This window comes from Oncorhynchus masou, chromosome 20, assembly GCF_036934945.1.
Source record: "Oncorhynchus masou masou isolate Uvic2021 chromosome 20, UVic_Omas_1.1, whole genome shotgun sequence".
NCBI lineage: Eukaryota > Metazoa > Chordata > Actinopteri > Salmoniformes > Salmonidae > Oncorhynchus > Oncorhynchus masou.
The window spans coordinates 4,003,063-4,024,461 of record NC_088231.1 but is presented as its reverse complement, the minus strand read 5'-3'; the positions used below and the strand labels follow the sequence as shown (position 1 = coordinate 4,024,461).

General features: G+C 43.2%; 1 protein-coding gene across 2 annotated transcripts in view; it reads right to left on the bottom strand.

Moving 5' to 3' along the window:
* LOC135506706 (RING finger protein 24-like) overlaps positions 1-21,399 on the bottom strand; it is a 60,537-nt gene that overhangs the window by 15,899 nt on the left and 23,239 nt on the right. Inside the window, exons 1-4 of one of the 2 annotated variants that reach the window (XM_064926045.1) lie at positions 14,712-14,961; positions 8,627-8,776; positions 2,193-2,235; positions 1,567-1,608 (exon numbers count right to left, since the gene is read on the bottom strand). In XM_064926045.1, the coding sequence (XP_064782117.1) occupies positions 1,567-1,608; positions 2,193-2,235; positions 8,627-8,776; positions 14,712-14,728 (252 nt within the window). In that variant the 5' untranslated portion in view covers positions 14,729-14,961. Of the gene's footprint in view, positions 1-1,566; positions 1,609-2,192; positions 2,236-8,626; positions 8,777-14,711; positions 14,962-21,399 lie in introns of those variants that run through there. The other variant, XM_064926046.1, reaches the window with a different exon arrangement.

Below are 21,399 nucleotides of genomic sequence, written 5' to 3'. Positions count from 1 at the left end.
GTCTAGTTGAGATACAAATTTTTCAAGAGAAACCTAAGGGATCTTGTGGCTATTGAACAACCAGTTTGCTTCAGACGACAATGATACATCTGCTTCATCAAGATCACATGTTTCTAAATCAATAAGTAGCCTAAATGTATGTCATGGGACCCATATAACACAGCAGGAAAGCCCAAAACAATCACTGTAAACACCAGACCAACAGCGACTTTACAGTTTATGAAGCTCAGCCTGTTCAGACAGGAAACCAGAGTATATGCATTAGCTGACGTCACACCAATCATATTCTACAAACACTTTCTACCTTATTATGATGGTATATTGAAGCGGATCAAGTTTTACTCACATTCTCTACAGCTGTTGGTTACGCGATAGTATGCGGTCGCATTTTCTTGTACCCACCCACTACCACAGCCTCCACCTGTTTGGTTCTGTGTTTCCGTCCTGTGGTGGGATTGGTACAGAGTACCTTGCTCAATGCCTGTAATTATTACGATCATAAAAAGGTGCACTATGCAAAAATCACTCCGCCATTTCCTGGTTGCAAAAATGTGAATAGAGAATCATTGTACCATCTAAACCACTGTGAAATAGATTTTCCATAACCAAAAATGTTGTATTATTTTCCGCTGGTGTACAAAACCAAAAGTAAATAGCACACACAGAACATATCTACTGCGTCTTAGACTTGCTTTCAATGAGAACCACAGATCTATAACTCATATTTCTATGTGAATTGGGTAAGGGTCGCCCAAAAAAAGGTGACATATTACAGCTTCAACACGACGCACGCTCTGGCAGTGAGATACCCCCGAAGGAGCCGAGCCTAACGCAAACCCTAACGTAATTGCAATCATTTTCTAAATAATGGTGAAACAAAAACGTGGCGTTTGCTGTCTGAAAGGTTGCATTTGAGAGAAGCACAGTTCAGTACGACGACCAAACACCGTTGCTAATGTTACATTAGGGGTGTACAGCACAGAGTGTGCTGAGCTCGAGAGAAGCACAGCTCAGTACGACGACCAAACACCGTTGCTAATGTTACATTAGGGGTGTACAGCACAGAGTGTGCTGAGCTCGAGAGAAGCACAGCTCAGTACGACGACCAAACACCGTTGCTAATGTTACATTAGGGGTGTACAGCACAGTGTGCTGAGCTCGAGAGAAGCACAGCTCAGTACGACGACCAAACACCGTTGCTAATGTTACATTAGGGGTGTACAGCACAGAGTGTGCTGAGCTCGAGAGAAGCACAGCTCAGTACGACGACCAAACACCGTTGCTAATGTTACATTAGGGGTGTACAGCACAGAGTGTGCTGAGCTCGAGAGAAGCACAGCTCAGTACGACGACCAAACACCGTTGCTAATGTTACATTAGGGGTGTACAGCACAGAGTGTGCTGAGCTCGTCAGTCGCATTATAGAATGTCCATGTCCGCTCCAATGACAACAACAAAGCGTTTCAACACCTGGTGCAATGCTAAACAATATCAACTCAAAGCCCATGTAACCATGAGATCAATAGAATACAAGACAATGGAACAAGAAAAAGGTTAAGTGCTTACCTCGTGCAAATTTAGCTCTTTGACCTTTTCCTTCTGTATAACCTGAGGGGGGAAAGAGAGAAAAAAAGCATACAATTAGAACAGACAACATAAAACACACTTTCTCTCAAAGGAAACATCCAGAAGTGAATCCAATACTCATTTCTTTTTGTATTAGAAGAATGGTGATGTGTGAATGGACAGTAGAGTTCAGTTCAGTTACAGGCAGTTACGGTCCTGTGTGGCTCAGCACCAAGCCCTCACCACTCACTGAAAAGGCATATCAACAAAAGCAATGCTTCTTGCTGCTATTTCATGCACAGCATCTGGAAATGTCTTCTGACAGGAAGTAGTACAGCTACGACCGGAAGTTACTTTTGAGCAGGCTGGCTGGCTAAAACTGTCCGTACATTTGATGAAGGGCGAGTCCCCCACTTCTATTGAAACTAACCCAAAATAAACCACAATCCTTCTGTTTCTCCTCCGATGCCTTCTACAGTGTGTATATTAAGGGTGTGTACTATATAATGTGTGTGTTCAGAGGATTTATAGGCTACAGTGACATACTGTGAGAAAAATAAACATGTATTTGTGTGTGTGTGTGTGTGTGTGTGTGCACACGCGTGCGTAGACGACGGGCCTCTTACTTGTTTGTATGCATACAGCTCCTTGTGCGCCTGGTGCCTTAACCTGCAGGGACAACGCAGAGAAACACAGCATCTCTTCAATTAGTAAAAGGAGCCGCTACAACTCGCCAGTTGCACTCACATTACATTCAGATACAGTGGAAAGTCAATAGACCCTGAAACAGGAAGTGAGCAACTGTATAGATAGAGAGCATTCAGGGCAGAAAAACATGGCTGATTTAACAATGTCCATTCAAATCTCCAGCACGGAAATAAAAGCAAGTCAAATTCAACTGTTTAGACGCTGTAGAAACAGACCTTGATGGCAGTGCTGCAGTTTTGAACTAGCCTGGTATACATTGGATTAAAAATGATTTTAGTGCCACAAAACTTTCAGGAAACTCACCCCTGTACAATATCTTGACTACGGTAGCCTGGATTCAATCTTAACCTTCACATTTTTTTTAAATCTTTAGTTTTGAAGTCATAAATCAATCCAGATGAGTTGATGGAAGATAAACGCTACGGTCATTGTAATAACCACTGAATTGAATCCAGGCCTTTCCCTATGAACTCTTTATATACACACACAGGAAATACTGTCTGTCATCATAAGTGGTTCCACTTGGCATTTTAAAAATGGCCTTTGAAAAGGATTGGATCTGCTATCTTTTACGGTCTATGAAATGGAATGGCCCGAGGTCGGGTAGGTCACCCGTTCTGCCCACAGACCCATTTGATTTCACAATGCGGGTATCCCAAATCCCCATGTGCTCTTGTCTTAAGTAGTGCACTATATAGGGAATAGGGTGTCATTTGGGACAAACGGTGTGATATCACAAACATCTCACAGCTGTGAACGGTGACATTTAACCAATGGCTTGGCTGCTTCTGGCTCTAATGACACTGTTATACACCTCCCCCACTAACCCCGACCAAACCAAAACATAGCCTACTTCCCACCTATCAGTACCAAACTCAATCTCACTCAAACGTCACCCGGACGACCTTATGACGACTTCGACGGAGCACTGGTCAGCAGTCGTGCTGTGGCACAGCTCCACTGCCACAACTAGGTGGGAATTCCACACCTTGACACAACTCAATTTAATGTGTGTGTCCCCCCCGTACTGAATGGCAAATGGTCTGGTCCAAACTGGACTGCTTAGACAAAATGTCCGCCAGGTCGAGTGACTAATGCTTTCTCTCTCTAACATAAAAAAAAGGTACCACAACTGACAGCTTGAGGTGGTTATAGCCTAGGATACATCCCCTTTAAACCAATCATCCCTGTTACATTAGCAACTCTTCAGCACCCCCCACGGACGGTTTCTGCCAGCAGGCCACGTGATTTTATCACCATCGTTCGTGTGAATGCAGCAGGGATGCTTTTCACGTGAGAGTGCCTATCTAACCAGAGCTCCTGTCTTGACTTTACCGTAGTGGCCTTCGTTACTGCTGACTAGGCTAGAAGGAGAGACAGATGAATCACTTGTGTGGGAGAAATGGGAGCTTTGCTTTACTACAGTACATCCCCAATAAAAAAAAAAAAACTTCCTTTCTTGATTTTCTTCCCTTGACCTTCACAAGCAATGATGGGTGATAGGACTGGATAGGGCTCTGATATTTTACTCTCACCTTTAAAGTCCTTAGGTCAGCGATGAAGGGGATAGAATACAAGGAAAGGAAACGACTGGGCACATTAACCTTCATCTTTGGTGGGGGAGCTAAGGCCCTTTAGGAGGGCCTGACAATGTTAACCAAATGGGAGAGGAGTACTAAGGTCAACTCAAGAGAGAGGCAGCCAAGCATAGGGAAGTCCATATTCTTAAGATAAATAACCCCTTTGAAAAGTGTTGTGAATGGGAAATGATCCAAAAACACTATGAAAACGGTGAGTATATACCACCCTGTGAACATTTTTACTATGAACAGTTAATACACGTAGTGCATTAACATTAAGCTAGCTTGGATATTAACAGACATTTAGAAACAAATAAACTCCGTTTAGACATTTCCCCATCACCTGAAGTTAAAAGGAAGATCATAGATAGCTCCAGTGGTAGGTTTGGATTGTCATACAACAACCATTCACTTCAGCACAAATCAAAAAAAGGCAACAAAAAAATAAAACATGTTGAATGAAAAACAGAATCGAAAGACAGTAGTAGGAGGGATAGATATACACAAAAAAGTTCACAAAACATTAGGAACACAGGCCCTTTCCATGACAGACTGAATCCAGGTGAAAGCTATGATCCCTTACATATGTCACCTGTTAAATCCACTTCAATCAGTGTAGATGAAGGGGAGAAGACAGGTTAAAGAAGGACTTTTAAGCCTTGAGAGACAATTGAGACATGGATTGTGTGTGTGTGTGTCATTCGAAGGTGAATGGGCAAAACAAAAGATTTAAGTGCATTTGAACAGGGTATGTGCCAGGCGCACCGGGATGAGAGTGTCAAGAACTGCTGCTGAGTTTTTCCACGCTCAACAGTTTCCCGTGTCTATCGAGAATGGTCCACCGCCCCAAAGGACATCCAGCCAACTTGACACAACTTAAGGAAGCGTTGGGAGTCAACAAGGGCCAGCATCCCTGTAGGAATGCTTGCACACCTTGTAGTCCACGCCCCAACGAATCGAGGCTGTTCTGAGGGCAAAAAGGGGGCGCAACTCAATACTAGAAACGTGTTCCTAATAAAAGAACAGGGAGGAAAAAGAGACAGCGACTGAGAGACATGCGCGCTGAAGATTTACCTCCGTTCACGAGTAACCTTAACCTCTCGGAGCAGAGCGAGAGGCTGAGGGATCTGTAACAACACACAGCGGCACAGTTCTAGGCCAGAGACTGACACCTTCTGAAAAATAGCAGCGGGTAAAAGGTGCAGAGACTCCCATTGGGCAAGGGGCAGAGGTCAGGGGTCAAAGGTGAGGGGTCAGGGGTGGATTTGATGAGTGGCCCTGTTAGCATGGTAGTGAGGGGGATAGATTCAAAGTTTCAGTAACATTTAGTACAGGAGACCACAGAAGGGCCACGTGGTGCTTAGGGATGCGATCTTTCCATGGACTCCGACACTAAAATAATGTAACGGACTTCCTAAAACAGAGCTGGGCAACATAAACACTCCTCAACGTGTGTGTACGTGTGGTGTGTTCGCCAGCCACAGGCTTATTTCACGTATGTGTGTGGACTTCGGGACTGACCGAGAGGAGGGAGTCGAGTCTACCTGTGACGTTCAGCCTCATGTCAAGCTGTCCGGGCCGTGTTTGCTTGGGTCACACCGGGACAGCTTTTAGAGGCTTTTTTAGAGGCTTTCAGCTTTTAGAGGATCATCTGTGGACTGGCTGTGAGGAGTAGGGTCAAGTTGACCAAAGACGAGCATTTATGGGTAGTTTTTCATTTTCCCCACTAATGGTTAAGGTTAGGATTGGGGGAAGCTGATCCTAGATCTGTATCTAGGGAAAACGCCACACTGGAGCCTCGGTGTGATGTGAAGGGGGCTTCAAGTTCAGTGTTTCGTCCATTGGTCTCTAAAGGCAATGAAACTGGGTCAAGGAAAATCAAAATGATTCTGTGTTAATATACATGGGAAGTGTAGCCTATCCAGTGAGGCCTTGTGGTTTTGTGGTTTAGGGAACCATGGGGGCCACGTGTTAGAAAGGGAGACTGCATCGTCAGAAGCCTTTCAGAGTAAAAACGGTCCCAAAATGGCACCCTATACAGTGCATTACTTTTGACTAGGGCCCATAGGGCTCTGCTTGCTCAAAAGTAGTGCACTATAGGGAATAGGGTGCCATTTGGGACAGCGTTTGTCTATAAATTACTTGGTAATCCGACCACCTTTTCCCCTCACAGAATTGTATCGTGACACTGCATCAATTTCATAGTTTGTCTTGAGGAGGGAGGGGCAAAACAACGAAACAAAAGCAGACACACACTTACCATCTCCCCCGCCGGGTTAGGTAAAGGGCAGGGTGAATTTGGGTTGAGACATGCTGCTTCTCACTACTTTAGGTAAGAAATGCTACGGAGTTCCAACGTCATTGGAACGTTCCATGGTTGTCCACCATGGCAACAGTGCTCAGGACTACCGTGATTGGACCAGAGGGGCTAGAGTGGCAGGCCAATAAGATCTCCGCAAGCAATATAATACAGCCAGGTCTGGGACTTCAAACGTATTGAAGGGGCCATTCTTTAAGGAGATAATACTCATTTCGTTGTCCAAGGTTCAGCCATGTTGAGCGCTGGTTAACCACTCAGAGCTAAGAGCCCTATCGACCCTGGTAAAAAGTAGTGCATTATATAGCAAATAGGAAGCCAATTGGAAGCATGCATAAACTGTGCTGGATTTATACCAACATCTACACAGACGCCCTTGGATTTCCAGCTAAGAGAAGAGAGGATGCCTAAGGACTTAACATGAGGCACGACACAAGCCTCTTCAAGGTTGGGAGTTGTAGTGGTAGTGATTATGCAGCTAAGCAGTTTTTAACAGATGTTTCTATAAAATGTTTCAGCAGGGGAGAACAAGTCTGGATATTATTTTTCTGGTGGGATTTTTTTTCCAGTTCAGATAATCAAGTCAGCGATACCTTCTCCAAACTGGGCTGTTAAATCTTTTTTTTATGCCTTTATGAAAAACGTTTAATTTGAGAAGAACATGATAAAACACAACAAAAGGAAATTAAAACAACCCAGATTGAATTTAGACCCAGTATGCCAATGTTTCATTAAATCGAGACCACCAAGAAAGGAGTTTTTTAGGCCTTGATGACAGCAAATAAGATTGACCTGTCTTGGATAACATGCATTTACTTTTGGCTAATAATTGGACTTGCTTCAGTTACTTAAGCCATTTCATTAAGCGTAAGACAGACCTGGCGCTTTCCTGTCCATCTGGGCTCTCAACTACTTTAAAAACACTGCTGCAGTTAATTAGTGCATTACATCTTGTTGGTTGGTTGTAAAGCCTTGGTAGCTTTGTTTGGAGCCGCAAAGGTGAGGCTAGGTCATAGTTTGAGTTCAAAACCCTGTAGCCTGAACACATTAGGTAACAGAGCTTACACTTCAGACAAATCCAGCCTTATTTGCTGTGGACACAAGTATTTTTTTTTATATGCAGCTGATGGACTACCAGATTGCCTGGTACCCCCGCTGAGTGTTGCATGCTGGGAGCCTGAAAATGCACAAATTCTAGTCTCATCATCAAATCTGATGATAGCAGGCTGGCAACACAGTTTAGCAACTCCCATATCATGAGCACCTTTGCACGTGTTAAAGTAGCCTAAATGTTGGCTAACCCTCTGTGATTCTGCCTGTGCGCAAAGCAGCTCAGGTCTTCAAAGTCAACTAGTGTGAACAATGAACAGCCTGTCCTGCGTCCCAAATGACTCCCAATCCCCTATATGGTGTGCTATTTTTGACCAGAGCCGATAGGGCGTTGGTCAAAAGTAGTGTACTATATAGGGAATAGGGTGCCATTTGGGACACAGTCACTGACATGGTGGAGAGAGGGGTGAAAGAAGTGTCCTTCTCTCCCAAGCTGTACCATCTGTCTGTGTTCCTCTCCTCTCTTATGCTGTTTATCCCTCTGTTCTCACGTTATATTGGCTTAAAGCTGTATTAAAAACATCACCCTCTTTCATAGGGGAAATATGCTGAGAGAGAAACATGCACTGCTTGGACTGAAAGACACAAATAGTCCCTCTAGTACACCGAGGTCTTGTAAAACAGCACAGCTAGGCTACTTGTGTTTGGGAGAAAGCCGTGTTCATAGGCAGCCTGGACAAAAGTATTGCACTATGTAGGGAATAGGGTGCAATTTGGGACGCACAGTGTTGTTGTAAACAGAGCAGACCATCACATGGTGGGACATACCATCCTGGGAGGCGAAATGGGGGGGGGCTTGAGTACGATGTTCGAATGGCATCCAACATAAGACCGGAGCCAATGTACTGGCAGAGTAATGACACTCGAGCAAGGCCTTTTTAGAAATGTGTATGACTGTGAATTCACTCGCAGTCTGGATGTATTTAACACCTAACCTATTGGTGTGGGTATATCAATAACCAATGAGGTTACAGTGAAAATGCTGCATCTCATATGGGAAAAACAAAAGTAATTTTTTGACCACTGGGTTTGAGATTAAAAACACCGGTGACTCAAAATTGGATATGGCAAGTCATTCTCGAGGAAATAGATTTAGCCTACATCAATCAGCTTTTAAGAATCTGTGGTTTATTACACTTAGTGTGCAAACACAAAAAAATGGCCACTGTAAATATTGGAGTGAGGCTCTGTTGATGTCAAATATGGGGTCACAAACAAATGTCATAACCCAGAATCTACACTGTCTGGCACCGGTGCAAGGAAACCTAAAAACAAATCAAGATTTTCAAAGGAGACTATAGAAACTAGCCTATTGTCAACTAGGACGTAGCAGTGTGGATCATACCTTATCAAGTAGCAACAGAAGAGAAGGCTGAGAATGAAGACAAAGATGGCGGTCCCAAACACCACAATGTAGATGTTGAGAGGAAGGTTCTGAAACCCGATATTAGGCATCCTGAAACTGTAGTGCTGGAAATCGGAGCTCATGGATATCCTGCAACGAGAGAGAGAAAGAGAAAGAGAGAGAGAGAGATGGATTAGGGGATGTGATAAAGCAATAGATTGACCACAGGACAGTTTGTGACTATTGGGCTGAGAGAGTACTGGACAATTTCTCATAGCCAGCAGAAATCTTTGATAAGGCTGGAACTCAGTAGTGATGACAATAGGTAGAGTGAATTGACGAGAACAGGCCACCATGATCATATACATTTGTTATTTGCGTAATATCACTGAGGTAGGCCTATTCCTGATCTTGCACATCACTGACGGCACCTTCAGCATTTGAATGCTTGTAAAATGGATTGAGCAATATTAGTCTTTATTAGTACAGTGACAATGTAATTTCCTAGGTTATTGTTAACAAATGCGCTGTTGAAAATTGTGTTTTACCTACCGGAGACAACTCTCATCTGGCTATACCTGCTGATCGGGGCTTACATTAGATTTTATTGTTCAAGATCACCACCATAATAGCACTGCATGTTGAAGTGGATGAGAAGAGAAGCTCACGCTGTAAAAATCTCCAAAATGGTCAAAACCACTCGATTTTAAAAGGTGCAACACCATTTCCTGGTTGCTAAAATTCAATTAGTTCACCTAATTTCAGTTCATGTAACAATACAACAGTGTAGAGCACGAGGTCTGGAGCCTGCTGGTTTTCTGTTCTACCTGATAAATAATTGCACCCACCTAGTGTCCCAGGTCAAATAAAGTTTAAATAATAAATCAATTCAATTATGGACCTCGAAGCTAGATCCACTGCAATTTTTCATTGTTCCCCTCTAAAATCAGGGCCTGATTTAATCTAGGCAAGACAGTTAAGAACAAATTATTATATACAATGACTGCCTACCCCGGCCAAACCCTCCCCTAACCCAGACGACGCTGAGCCAATTGTGCGCCGACCTATGGGGCTCCCAATCATGGCCGGCTGTGATACAGCCTGGGATCGAACCTGGGTCTGTGGTGACGCCTCTAGCACAGCGATGCAGTGCCTTAGACCGCTGCGCCAGACAAAAGAGATTTCACAGCGATTTGGATGGTACAATGATTCTCTACACCCCTTAAACTCTTAGGGACAGAGTGACGCCAGTGCCATAGACCGCTGCGCCACTTGGTCCATAAGAGTTTGAGGGGTGTAGAGAATCATTGTACCATCTAAATCGCTGTAAAATATATTTTCAGGAACCAAAAATATTGTATTTTCAGTGGTTTGAAGCTAGTGTACAAATTCGAAAGTAAAAGACGCAGAAGAAAATAAACACGGAAAGCATAAAAATAGCGCACATACTGCTTCTTAGACATGCTTTCCATTCGCATGGAAAGCATATAAACGTGAGTTATAGATCTATCTATACACAAAAGTATGTGGACACCCTTTCAAATGAGTGAACACCTATTTTCAGCCACACCCATTGCTGACAGGTGTATAAAATTGAGCACATTGGCAGTAGAATGGCCTTACTAAAGAGCTCAGTGACTTTCAACAGGACACCGTCACCTTTCCAGCAAGTCAGTTCGTCAAATTTCTGACCTGGTCAACTTTACGTGCTGTTATTGTGAAGTGGAGCAACAATGGCTCAGCTGCGAAGTGGTAGGCCACACAAGCTCACAGAAAAGGACCGGCGAGTGCTGAAGTCGGCTGTCCTTGGTTATAAAACACACTACCAAGTTCCAAACTGCCTCTGGAAGCAATGTCAGAACAATAAATATTTGTCGGGGGCTTCATGAAATGGGTCTCCATAGCAGGGTAGCCACACACAAGCCTAAGATCACCATGCACAGTGCCAAGCGTCGGCTGGAGGGGTGTAAAGCTCGCCACCATTGGGGGCAGTGGAAAAGCGTTCTCTGGAATGATGAATCACGCTACACCATCTGGCAGTCTGCAGGGATGCAAACTGGCGAGGGCCCAAAAAAGGTGTCACTTTATTTTGTTGCACCGAAACATGCAAAAAAATCCCTTCTATGGGGAAATGCAGGTTTTAACTAATTAAACAACAACGAATTGTGTGTGTGTAAAATAAGTGCTTAATGTGAATCTAACTAACAGCTAAAAAATGTAAAGCAAGCAATCCAATGTTATTTGTTGCCTAGACTTTACTGCAATTGACCCAAGTCTTGAAAAAACAAAAAAAACAATACACTAATATTGCAGTTAGCCAAGGCAGCCTTTATAATAGAACGCTTGTGACCACACACACACATCTAAATATTGCACTTGGGAAAAAACAGAGTAGAAATTGTTTCATTCTAACAGGCATTCTATTTTTGCTCTATTACAGTGGATACGATAGACATTGATCAAGTGCACAAGGATACATGTGTCCAAAAATAATGTTTACTGAGTAAAAAAAATATATATACTCCCCCCTCACTCACACAAAAGTGGTACTGTCGAGCTCAACACAACAAAAGCAATATCTTTGGGCTACTCTGCAGGTTATTACACTGCACACTTTCTGCCTGTGGACATCTGTTCTACAATGTGCCAGCAGCAGAGCATGAGACCCTTTGTTGGCATAATTTATCTCTTTCAGGCAGAGTACACTTGGCATGCCCCTTTTTTATCCACTGTATTGAACAAGTGAGAACGAGGAAAAGTGTGTGGTGTTTCTTTCACCTCTATAGGTTTCTCTGGCTAACTTAGCGAACGGATAATTTGATAATTTGATCCAGATAGCAAGATAACGTTTCTTAAAACGCTCACAATACTTGTTCCACCACACTTTATCCCTCACCTCAAACTTTCCAAATGCCAGTTGTTTTTCGGTTACAACTCATGAAGTAAGCTTCATCGCCTTCTCACCACCGTCTCCGTGGTCAGGAGACCGAGCTCTTCGTTATTGTTCAGGGGACGCTCGGCTGTAAATGGCAAACTGCCTTTCTACTCTCTGCTGTCTTTCCAGAGCAGATGTTGTAACTAGCAAATTGGTTGTCTCTTCTCTCTTCAGTCGCGTGCTGCATTCTGCGGTTACGATTTGCTGAGCCTTGGATACAGCCAGTATTGTTCCAAACACGCTTCAAAAGCCCCCCCTGAAACTTTTCTCATCGGATCTACACAAATCATGTAGGTCACCTATTTTGGTGAATTTCGGCAAAAGGTGACTAGGCGGATGCCAGGAGAACACTATCTGCCTGAATGCATACGGCCAACTGTAAAGTTTGGTGGAGGAGGAATAATGGTCTGGGGCTGTTTTTCATGGTTTGGGCTAGGCCCCTTAGTTCTAGTGAAGGGAAGTCTTAACGCTACTGCATACAATTACATTTTAGACATTTCCGTGCTTCCAACATTGTGGCAATGTCACCCAAAGTTGTCCTATATATTATTTGTTTTTAATTTGCAAAAACGACAAGTTAATAAGTGTGATAGTGTGGTGGTAGATCCACAACTGAAAATTCCATTCAAAATTCTCCAAAACAGAGGGAGAATGAAGAAAGAAAGATAATGTGTCCAATGAGGAAAATACAATTCCTGAGAAACAAAAAATTCCCACACAGAGGGAGAATGAAGAAAGAAAGAATAAAATGAGGAAAAGAGAAACAAAACACACACACACACACACACACGCACATGCTAGGGTTAGGTGGTATATATTGATGATCATTTTGTTCTATGGAGAGGTGATGCAAAACTGCTCCAGGCTTTCCATGCTTTTCTTAACTCCTGTTCTGATCATTTGAGATTTACGATGCATTCTGATACACGTCAAATCAGCTTTCTTGATCTTCTGATCTTGTGTGAAGAGAATGTTCTATACACTGATCTTTACAGAAAGCCTATTGATCGTAACAGTTTGTTGAGGGCTGATAGTTGTCACCCACTTCCCTTGAAAAAGAGTTTGCCCTACAGCAAATTCTGTCGAATCAAAAGAATTTGCACAAAACAAATCAGATTTCGACAGAAATATGGCTGAGACGCAAAGATCAGGGGCTACAAAAATGATCAGATTAATATTGCCATTGAGAAAATTCAAAACATGACCTTTTTCAAGGTCAGTCTCGCAAAATGAGGCATTCTTGTGTTCTAACTACCCGCTATTCAAAGTGTTCTGAACAAATTAAGGGAATCGTTCACAAACATTGGCACATTCTAAAATCCGATGATCGTCTCGGTAATGTGTTTTCGGACCTTCCCTTGGTCGTATTCTCGCGGGGCAGAAATCTCAGAGACCAATTGATACACTCTGATTTACCACCCCAAGATATTCCTGAACAAAGTCTATTTGCACACCTACTGGATGGAAACTACAAATGTAATGGCTGTGCTCAATGCAATGGCACTTATAAATGTAGATCCTTCAAACACCCACAAACAGGGAAATTGATCCCAATAAAAGGTGTTATTACGTGCTCCACTAAGGAAGTTATTTATCTTATAACTTGTCCTTGTGGTAAAGATGATGTGGGTAAAACAAAGCGTGAATTAAAAGTACGTATCCCTGAACATCGTAGCACCATTAGGTGTAAAAACGTTACTTACCCAGTTGCGGCCCACTTCTTGGAGGCAGGCCACTCGATTTCGTCTCTGCGTTATATTGGCATCGAACATGTCACCCTCCCTAGGAGAAGTGGTGACCTTGATAATTTCTGTTAAAACGAGAGGCTGCCTGGATCTTTAACTTAAAGACCCTTGTTCCCTTCGGTCTCAACATAGACTTTGATCCGGAGCCATTCTTGTGATTATTGTGACTTTGCCATTGCAATTGTTTGTAAGCTTGTGTAGTCGAAAATGAATTTATGATTGTATGCTATCCATTTGTTGTTTGTATGCTGTTCTTTGTATGCCATTTTAATATTTGATAATTAACCAATGATTAGGCCACTCTTGGCCATGATTACAGACACTTTTGACACTACATAAACGAGTCATCCCGCAGTGTTTGTGATCATACCCTGATGAAGACAGCTTGGCTGTCGAAACGTTGCTATACTGAGAGTGTGCGGCTCTCTTATTTTCATGGGTTGGGTGGTATACCATATTTACCATATCCCGGGAATTTAGAAAAATCCTCTGTATGGATTTTCCAATACATTTAAAAATATATATAAATCTGAATATTTGTCCATTTTAAATAAATACCTGCAGTCAACCTGTGCACTAGGAAATAGACAAAGCAGATCACGTTCATCAGTTCGCCTGTTAGATCATTTTTCATTATGAAGCTTACCGGTACTAGTTTCCCAAAACAGCTGCTTAAGCCAGTCAAGTGTGTTTGTTTACAAAGATGCACAACAAGCAAAACGGGAGCTTCTTGAGGTGAGTCACTCCTGCGGCGCAACTTAAGTGAGGTGAACAAGTTACACTTGTATGAAATTCAAAACTGATATAACTATTAGGTGAACTATCTAAAATGTGCCAAATGAACTCATTCCAGCTGGGTTTTGCTAAATGGCCCACGTTAGCTTGCAAGATCAAGCTTCTTGGTGACAGCAACAGAGACAATCCCCTCCTAGATGAAGATCCCTGCGGTCTAATATTTGTTTTGTGTGTGCGCTGCAAACTGTGTTTAGAGATACTTGCATTACTTTATGAGATGTCTTAGTAGAAAATGTTTGCATGCGCTCGTTAACGTTTACCTAGCATCCCCTATGGGGATTCCTTAGTACATGTTAGCATTCTGGTAAATAACATTTTTTGGGGGGCTTTTGTTTTTTACATTTGAAAAAAAAAACAGCACCCCTTGTGTGCACTACCAGTAATAATGTATATCCTGGGATGGCACAGGCACAGTAAGAAGGTAGTAAACTGGATACAGCCCAACTCTATACACACACACACACACACACACACACGAGAGTTTACAGTTACTCCTCCTTATACAGCCAAGTCAACAAACATAATAAACCATAAACCCTGTCTTCCGCACACACTGTCTACGTCCAGAGGACACACTCATTAACCCACACACACACACACACACACTCACCCGCGTGGTGCCTTCATAGTGTTGAGCGGAACCCAATCTTTAAATCTATAACTCTGAGGACGGCAGCGCTGGGAAGAGGCTCAGCCTTTGTTCATTTTCCTTTTCCCCTCGTCACACACACTGCGACCACGAATGGTAGTAATAACACCATCACAATTTAACACCCTCAGTCTCCCTAGCTTAGCCGCGAGGCTGGTATGCGGTCATAAACACTGCTGCCCTCTCAGTTGGGCTCAAATCTGCCCCCCTGCTCTGCTAGTATGCTGTGGCCCCACGCCAACCTCACAATCTTTCTATCAAAACGAGGCCACGACTGGAAAGCCTGGTTATCGCCACTTAGCTGGGCTCCCAAACACACTGGTTCCACATGGCCCTTTGACATACACATTCCAGAAGCAAACACACACACAAACTCTGGGGTAAAATTAAACCCATAAGTTCAGACCAGGGCCTAAAATTAACTTTTGGGTCCAGCAGCCACCGTGGCAGGTCTAATTTACTTGAAACTAAAGTCTACTGAAGTGAGACTCTGTCCTTGTTTTTCTTGGCTATTTACCTTGTTTTGTTCACAAGCTAGGTTGTTTTTCAAATGTTTGAGTTGAGTCTCAACTGTTAGGGAAGAGAAGGCAAATGGCGCCGGAAGAAATGGCAGCAGTTTTACGGGCGCCTAAATCAATTGTGCTATGATGTGTTTTTTTTCCTCGTGTTATTTGTAACTTATTTTGTACATAATGTTTCTGCCACTGTATCTTACGGCAAAAAAAGAGCTTCTGAATATCAGGACAGCGATCACTCACCTCGGATTGGACAGATTTTTTTCTTCAACAAGCAGGACGCACAGGATGAACTTCAGACAGCCGACAAGGCCAACATCCCCATCATTGGCAGGAGAAAGAGACGCAGGTACAGAGGACACAGAGCAGGGTGCCTCGTAAGGATACCCAAACGGCAGTTGGGAAATCTGCCTTCACAGTCAGTATTACTTGCCAACATGGATATTCAGCTTGCGGCAGATCGTGCAGATTTGTAAACAGCTGGTGCACAAAATCTAAGGAAGTCTCTAGATTTCGCTCACCTGAAGTAGAGGATCTCACGATAAGCTGTAGACCACACTATTTGCCAAGAGAGTTTTCATCTATATTTGTCGTAGCTGTTTATTTACCACCACAGACGGATTCCTGCACTAAGACCGCACTCAGTCAGCTGTATAAGGAAATAAGCAAACAGGAAACCGCTCACCCAGAGGCGACGCTCCTAGCGGCCAGGGACTTTAATGCAGGGAAACTTAAATCAGTTTGACCAAAATTTCTATCAGCATGTTAAATGCGCAACCAGAGGGAAAACCATTCTAGATCACTTGTACTCCACACACAGAGACTCATACAAAAGCTCTCCCTCCATTCGGCAAATCTGACCACAATTCTAACCTCCTGATTCCTGCATACAAGCAAAAATTAAAGCAGGAAGCACCAGTGACTCGGTCTATAAAAAAGTGGTCAGATGAAGCAGATGCTACACTGCAGGACTGTTTTGCTAGCACAGACTGGAATATGTTCCGGGATTCTTCCGATGCCATCGAGTACACCACATTAGTCACTGGCTTCATCAATAAGTTTATTGAGGACGTCGTCCCCACAGTGACTGTGCGTACATATCCTACCAGAAGCCATGGATTACAGGTGACATTCGCACTGAGCTAAAGGGTAGAGCCACCACTTTCATGGTGCGGGACTCTAACCCGGGAAGCTTATAAGAAATCTGCTATGCCCTCCGATGAACCATCAAACAGGCAAAGCGCCAATACAGGACTAAGATTGAATCGTACTACAACGGCTACGACGCTCATCTTATGTGGCAGGACCTGCAAACTATTACATGCTACAATGGCAAGCACAGCCGTGAGCTGCCCAGTGACACGAGCCTACCAGACGAGCTAAATCACTTCTATGTTCGCTTCGAGGCAAGCAACACCGAGGCATGCATGAGAGCATCAGCTGTTCCGGATGACTGTGTGATCACGCTCTCCGTAGCCGACGTGAGGAAGATCTTTAAACAGGTCAACATTCACAAGGCCACGGGGCCAGATGGATCAAAAGGATGTGTGCTCCGGAAATGTGCTGACCAACTGACAGATGTCTTCACTGACATTTTCAACAGGTCCCTGATTGAGTCTGTAATACCAACAAGTTTCAAGCAGACCACCATAGTCCCTGTGCCCAAGAACACTAAGGTAACCTGCCGAAATGACTAAAGACCCGTAGCACTCACGTCCGTAGCCATGAAGTGCTTCTAAAGACTGGTAATGGCTCACATTAACACCATTATGCCAGAAACTTTAGACCCACTCCAATTTGCCTAACGCCCAAACAGATCCACAGATGATGCAATCTATTGCACTCCACACTGCCCTTTCCCACCTGGACAAAAGGAACACCTATGTGAGAATGCTATTAATTGACTACAGCTCAGCGTTCAAAACCACAGTGCCCTCTAAGCTCATCTCTAAGCTAAGGATCCTGGGACTAAACACCTTCCTCTGCAACTGGATCCTTGACTTCCTGAAGGACTGCCCCCAGGTGGCGAGGGTAGGTAGCAACACATCTGCTACGCTCATCCTCAACACGGGAGCCCCTCAGGGGTGTGTTCTCAGTCCCCTCGTGTACTCCCTGTTCACCCACGGCTGTGTGGCCAGGCATGACTCCAACACCATCATTAAGTTTGCTGACGACACAACAGTGGTAGGCCTGATCACTGACAATTACGAGACTGACCTCCTCCCTACAGGCTGAGACCTGGCCGGGTGGTGCCAGTATAGCAACCTATCCCTCAACATAATCAAGACAAAAAAGATGATTGTGGACTACAGGGAAAGGAAGACCAAGCACGCCCCCATTCTCATCAACGGGGCTGTAGTGGAGCAGGTTGAGAGCTTCAAGTTCCTTGGGGTCCACATCACCAACTGTATACATCAATGAGGTCGCTCTTGCTGCTGGTGAGTCTCTGATCCACCTCTACGCAGACGACACCATTCTGTATACTTCTGGCCCTTCTTTGGACACTGTGTTAACAACCCTCCAGGCAAGCTTCAATGCCATACAACTCTCCTTCCGTGGCCTCCAATTGCTCTTAAATACAAGTAAAACTAAATGCATGCTCTTCAACCGATCGCTACCCGCTCCTACCCGCCTGTCCAACATCACTACTCTGGACAGCTCTGATTTAGAATACGTGGACAACTACAAATACTTAGGTGTCTGGTTAGACTGTAAACTCTCCTTCCAGACCCATATCAAATATCTCCAATCCAAAGTTAAATCTAGAATTGGCTTCCTATTTCGCAACAAAGCATCCTTCACTCATGCTGCCAAACATACCCTTGTAAAACTTACCATCCTACCAATCCTCGACTTCGGCGATGTCATTTACAAAATAGCCTCCAATACCCTACTCAACAAATTGGCTGCAGTCTATCACAGTGCCATCCGTTTTGTCACCAAAGCCCCATATACTACCCACCATTGCGACCTGTATGCTCTCGTTGGCTGGCCCTCGCTTCATACTCGTCGCCAAACCCACTGGCTCCATCTACAAGACCCTGCTAGGTAAAGTCCCCCTTATCTCAGCTCGCTGGTCACCATAGCATCTCCCACCTGTAGCACATGCTCCAGCAGGTATATCTCTCTAGTCACCCCCAAAACCAATTCTTTCTTTGGCCGCCTCTCCTTCCAGTTCTCTGCTGCCAATGACTGGAACGAACTACAAAAAGCACTGAAACTGGAAACACTTATCTCCCTCACTAGCTTTAAGCACCAACTGTCAGAGCAGCTCACAGATTACTGCACCTGTACATAGCCCACCTATATTTTAGCCCAAACTACTACCTCTTTCCCTACTGTATTTAATTTATTTATTTTGCTCCTTTGCACCCCATTATTTTTATTTCTACTTTGCACATTCTTCCATTGCAAATCTACCATTCCAGTGTTTTACTTGCTATATTGTATTTACTTTGCCACCATGGCCTTTTTTTGCCTTTACCTCCCTTATCTCACCTCATTTGCTCACATCGTATATAGACTTGTTTATACTGTATTATTGACTGTATGTTTGTTTTGCTCCATGTGTAACTCTGTGTCGTTGTATGTGTCGAACTGCTTTGCTTTATCTTGGCCAGGTCACAATTGTAAATGAGAACTTGTTCTCAACTTGCCTACCTGGTTAAATAAAGGTGAAATAAATAAAAATAAACTAGAATGGTCCAAACTAGAGGTCGACTGATTATGATTTTCAATGCCGATACCGATTATTGGAGGACCAAAAAAGCCAGTACCGATTAAAATCGGCCAATTTTTATTTATTTATTTGTAATAATGACAATTACAACAATACTGAATGAACACTTATTTTAACTTAATATAATACATCAATAAAATCAATTTAGCCTCAAGTAAATAATGAAACATGTTCAATTTGGTTTAAATAATGCAAAACAAAGTGTTGGAGAAGAAAGTAAAAGTGCAATATGTGCTATGTAACAAAGCTAACGTTTCAGTTCCTTGCTCAGAACATGAGAACATGAGTCTTCAATATTCCCATGTAAGAAGTTTTAGGTTGTAGTTATTAGATGAATTATAGGACTATTTTCCTCTATACCATTTCCATTTCACTAACCTTTGACTATTGGATGTTCTTATAGGCACTTTAGTATTGCCAGTGTAACAGTATAGCTTCCGTCCATCTCCTCGCTCCTCCCTGGGCTCGAACCAGCAACACAACGAAAACAGCCACCATTGAAGCAGCGTTACCCATAAAGAGCAAGGGGAACAACTACTAGAAGGCTCAGAGCGAGTGACGTTTGAAACACTATTAGCGCGCGCTAACTAGCTAACCATTTCACTTCGGTTACACCAGCCTCATCTCGGGAGTTGATAGGCTTGAAGTCATAAACAGCGCAATACTTGAAGCACAAAGAGCTGCTGGCAAAATGCACGAAAGTCCTGTTTAAATGAATGTTTACGCGCCTGCTTCTACCTACCACCACTCAGTCAGATACTTAGATACTTGTATGCTCAGTCACATTATATGCGGCGCAGGACACGCTAGATAATATCTAGTAATATCATCAACCATGTGTAGTTAACGAGTGATTATGATTGATTGTTTTTATAAGATAAGTTTAATGCTAGCTAGCAACTTACCTTAGCTTACTGCATTCGCGTAACAGGCAGTCTCGTTGTGGAGTGCAACGAGAGAAATGCAGGTCGTTATTGCGTTGGACTAGTTAACTGGTTGCAAGATCGGTTCCCCCGAGCTGACAAGGTCGAAATCTGTCGCTCATCCCCTGAACGAGGCAGTTAACCCACCGTTACCAGGCCGCCATTGAAAATAAGAATGTGTTATTAACTGACTTGCCTAGTCAAATAAAATAAAAACGCCCCAAAAAAACGATTTCCGATTGTTATGAAAACTTGAAAATCGTCCCTTATTAAATCGGCCATTCCGATTAATCGGTCGACCTCTAGTCCAAACACACCAAGACAGTCGTGAAGAGGGCACGACAAAGCTTATTCCCCCTCAGGAAACTAAAAAGGTTTGGCATGGGTCCTCAGATCCTCAAAAGGTTCTACAGCTGCAACATCGAGAGCATCATGACTGGTCGCATCACTGCCTGGTACGGCAACTGCTCGGCCTCAGTATCCTACAGTAGGCTAAGTGCAGCATTACATCTAACCTGCCCTCCTCTCACGCTGAGAAAAGAAAACACTATAGTCTCCTCTGACAGCTTTCCACAGATTCTACTTCTGTGGATATTATATATAGACCCAAAGGCAACTCTGACGGCTAGTCTAGGGCTACTTGGAGACATTAACACAAAACAATCTAAACTCAGGAAAAAAATGAAACGTCCTCTCACTGTCAACTGCGTTTATTTTCAGCAAATGTAACGTGTAAATGTTTGTATGAACATAACTAGATTCAACAACTGAGACATAAACTGAACAAGTTCCACAGACGTGTGACTAACAGAAATTGAATAATGTGTCCCTGAACAAAGTAACAGTCAGTATCTGGTGTGGCCACCAGCAGCATTAACCTCTTGAAACTAGGGGGCACTATTTTTATTTTGGAACAATAACGTCCCAAAGTAAACGGCCTATTTCTCAGGACCAGATGCTAGAATATGCATATAATTGACAGCTTAGGATAGAAAACTCTAAAGTTTCCAAAACTGTCAAAATATAGTCTGTGAGTATAACAGAACTGATATTGCAGGCGAAAACCCTGAGGAAAATCCAATCAGGAAGTGCCTCTTATTTTGAAACCGTTGTGTTCCTATGCATCCCTATTGGCCATTGAAATGGATATCAACCAGATTACTTTTTCTACGTATTCCCTAAGGTGTCTACAGCCTTTAGATGTAGTTTCACACCTTTATGTTGAAGAATGAACGTAAACGAGCACATTGCGTAAGTGGCCAGCTGAGGGCTCTGAGTGATTCTTGTGTAAAAGACAGATGTAGTCATTTTTCCTCTCGATCCTACTGAAAAGCCAATTGTCCCGGTTGATATATTATCGAATAGATATTTGAAAAACAGCTTGATTTGATTATAAAAAACATTTGCCATGTTTGTCGATATTATGGATATAATTTTAACATTTTTTCAGCGTTGTCGTGACCGCTATTTCC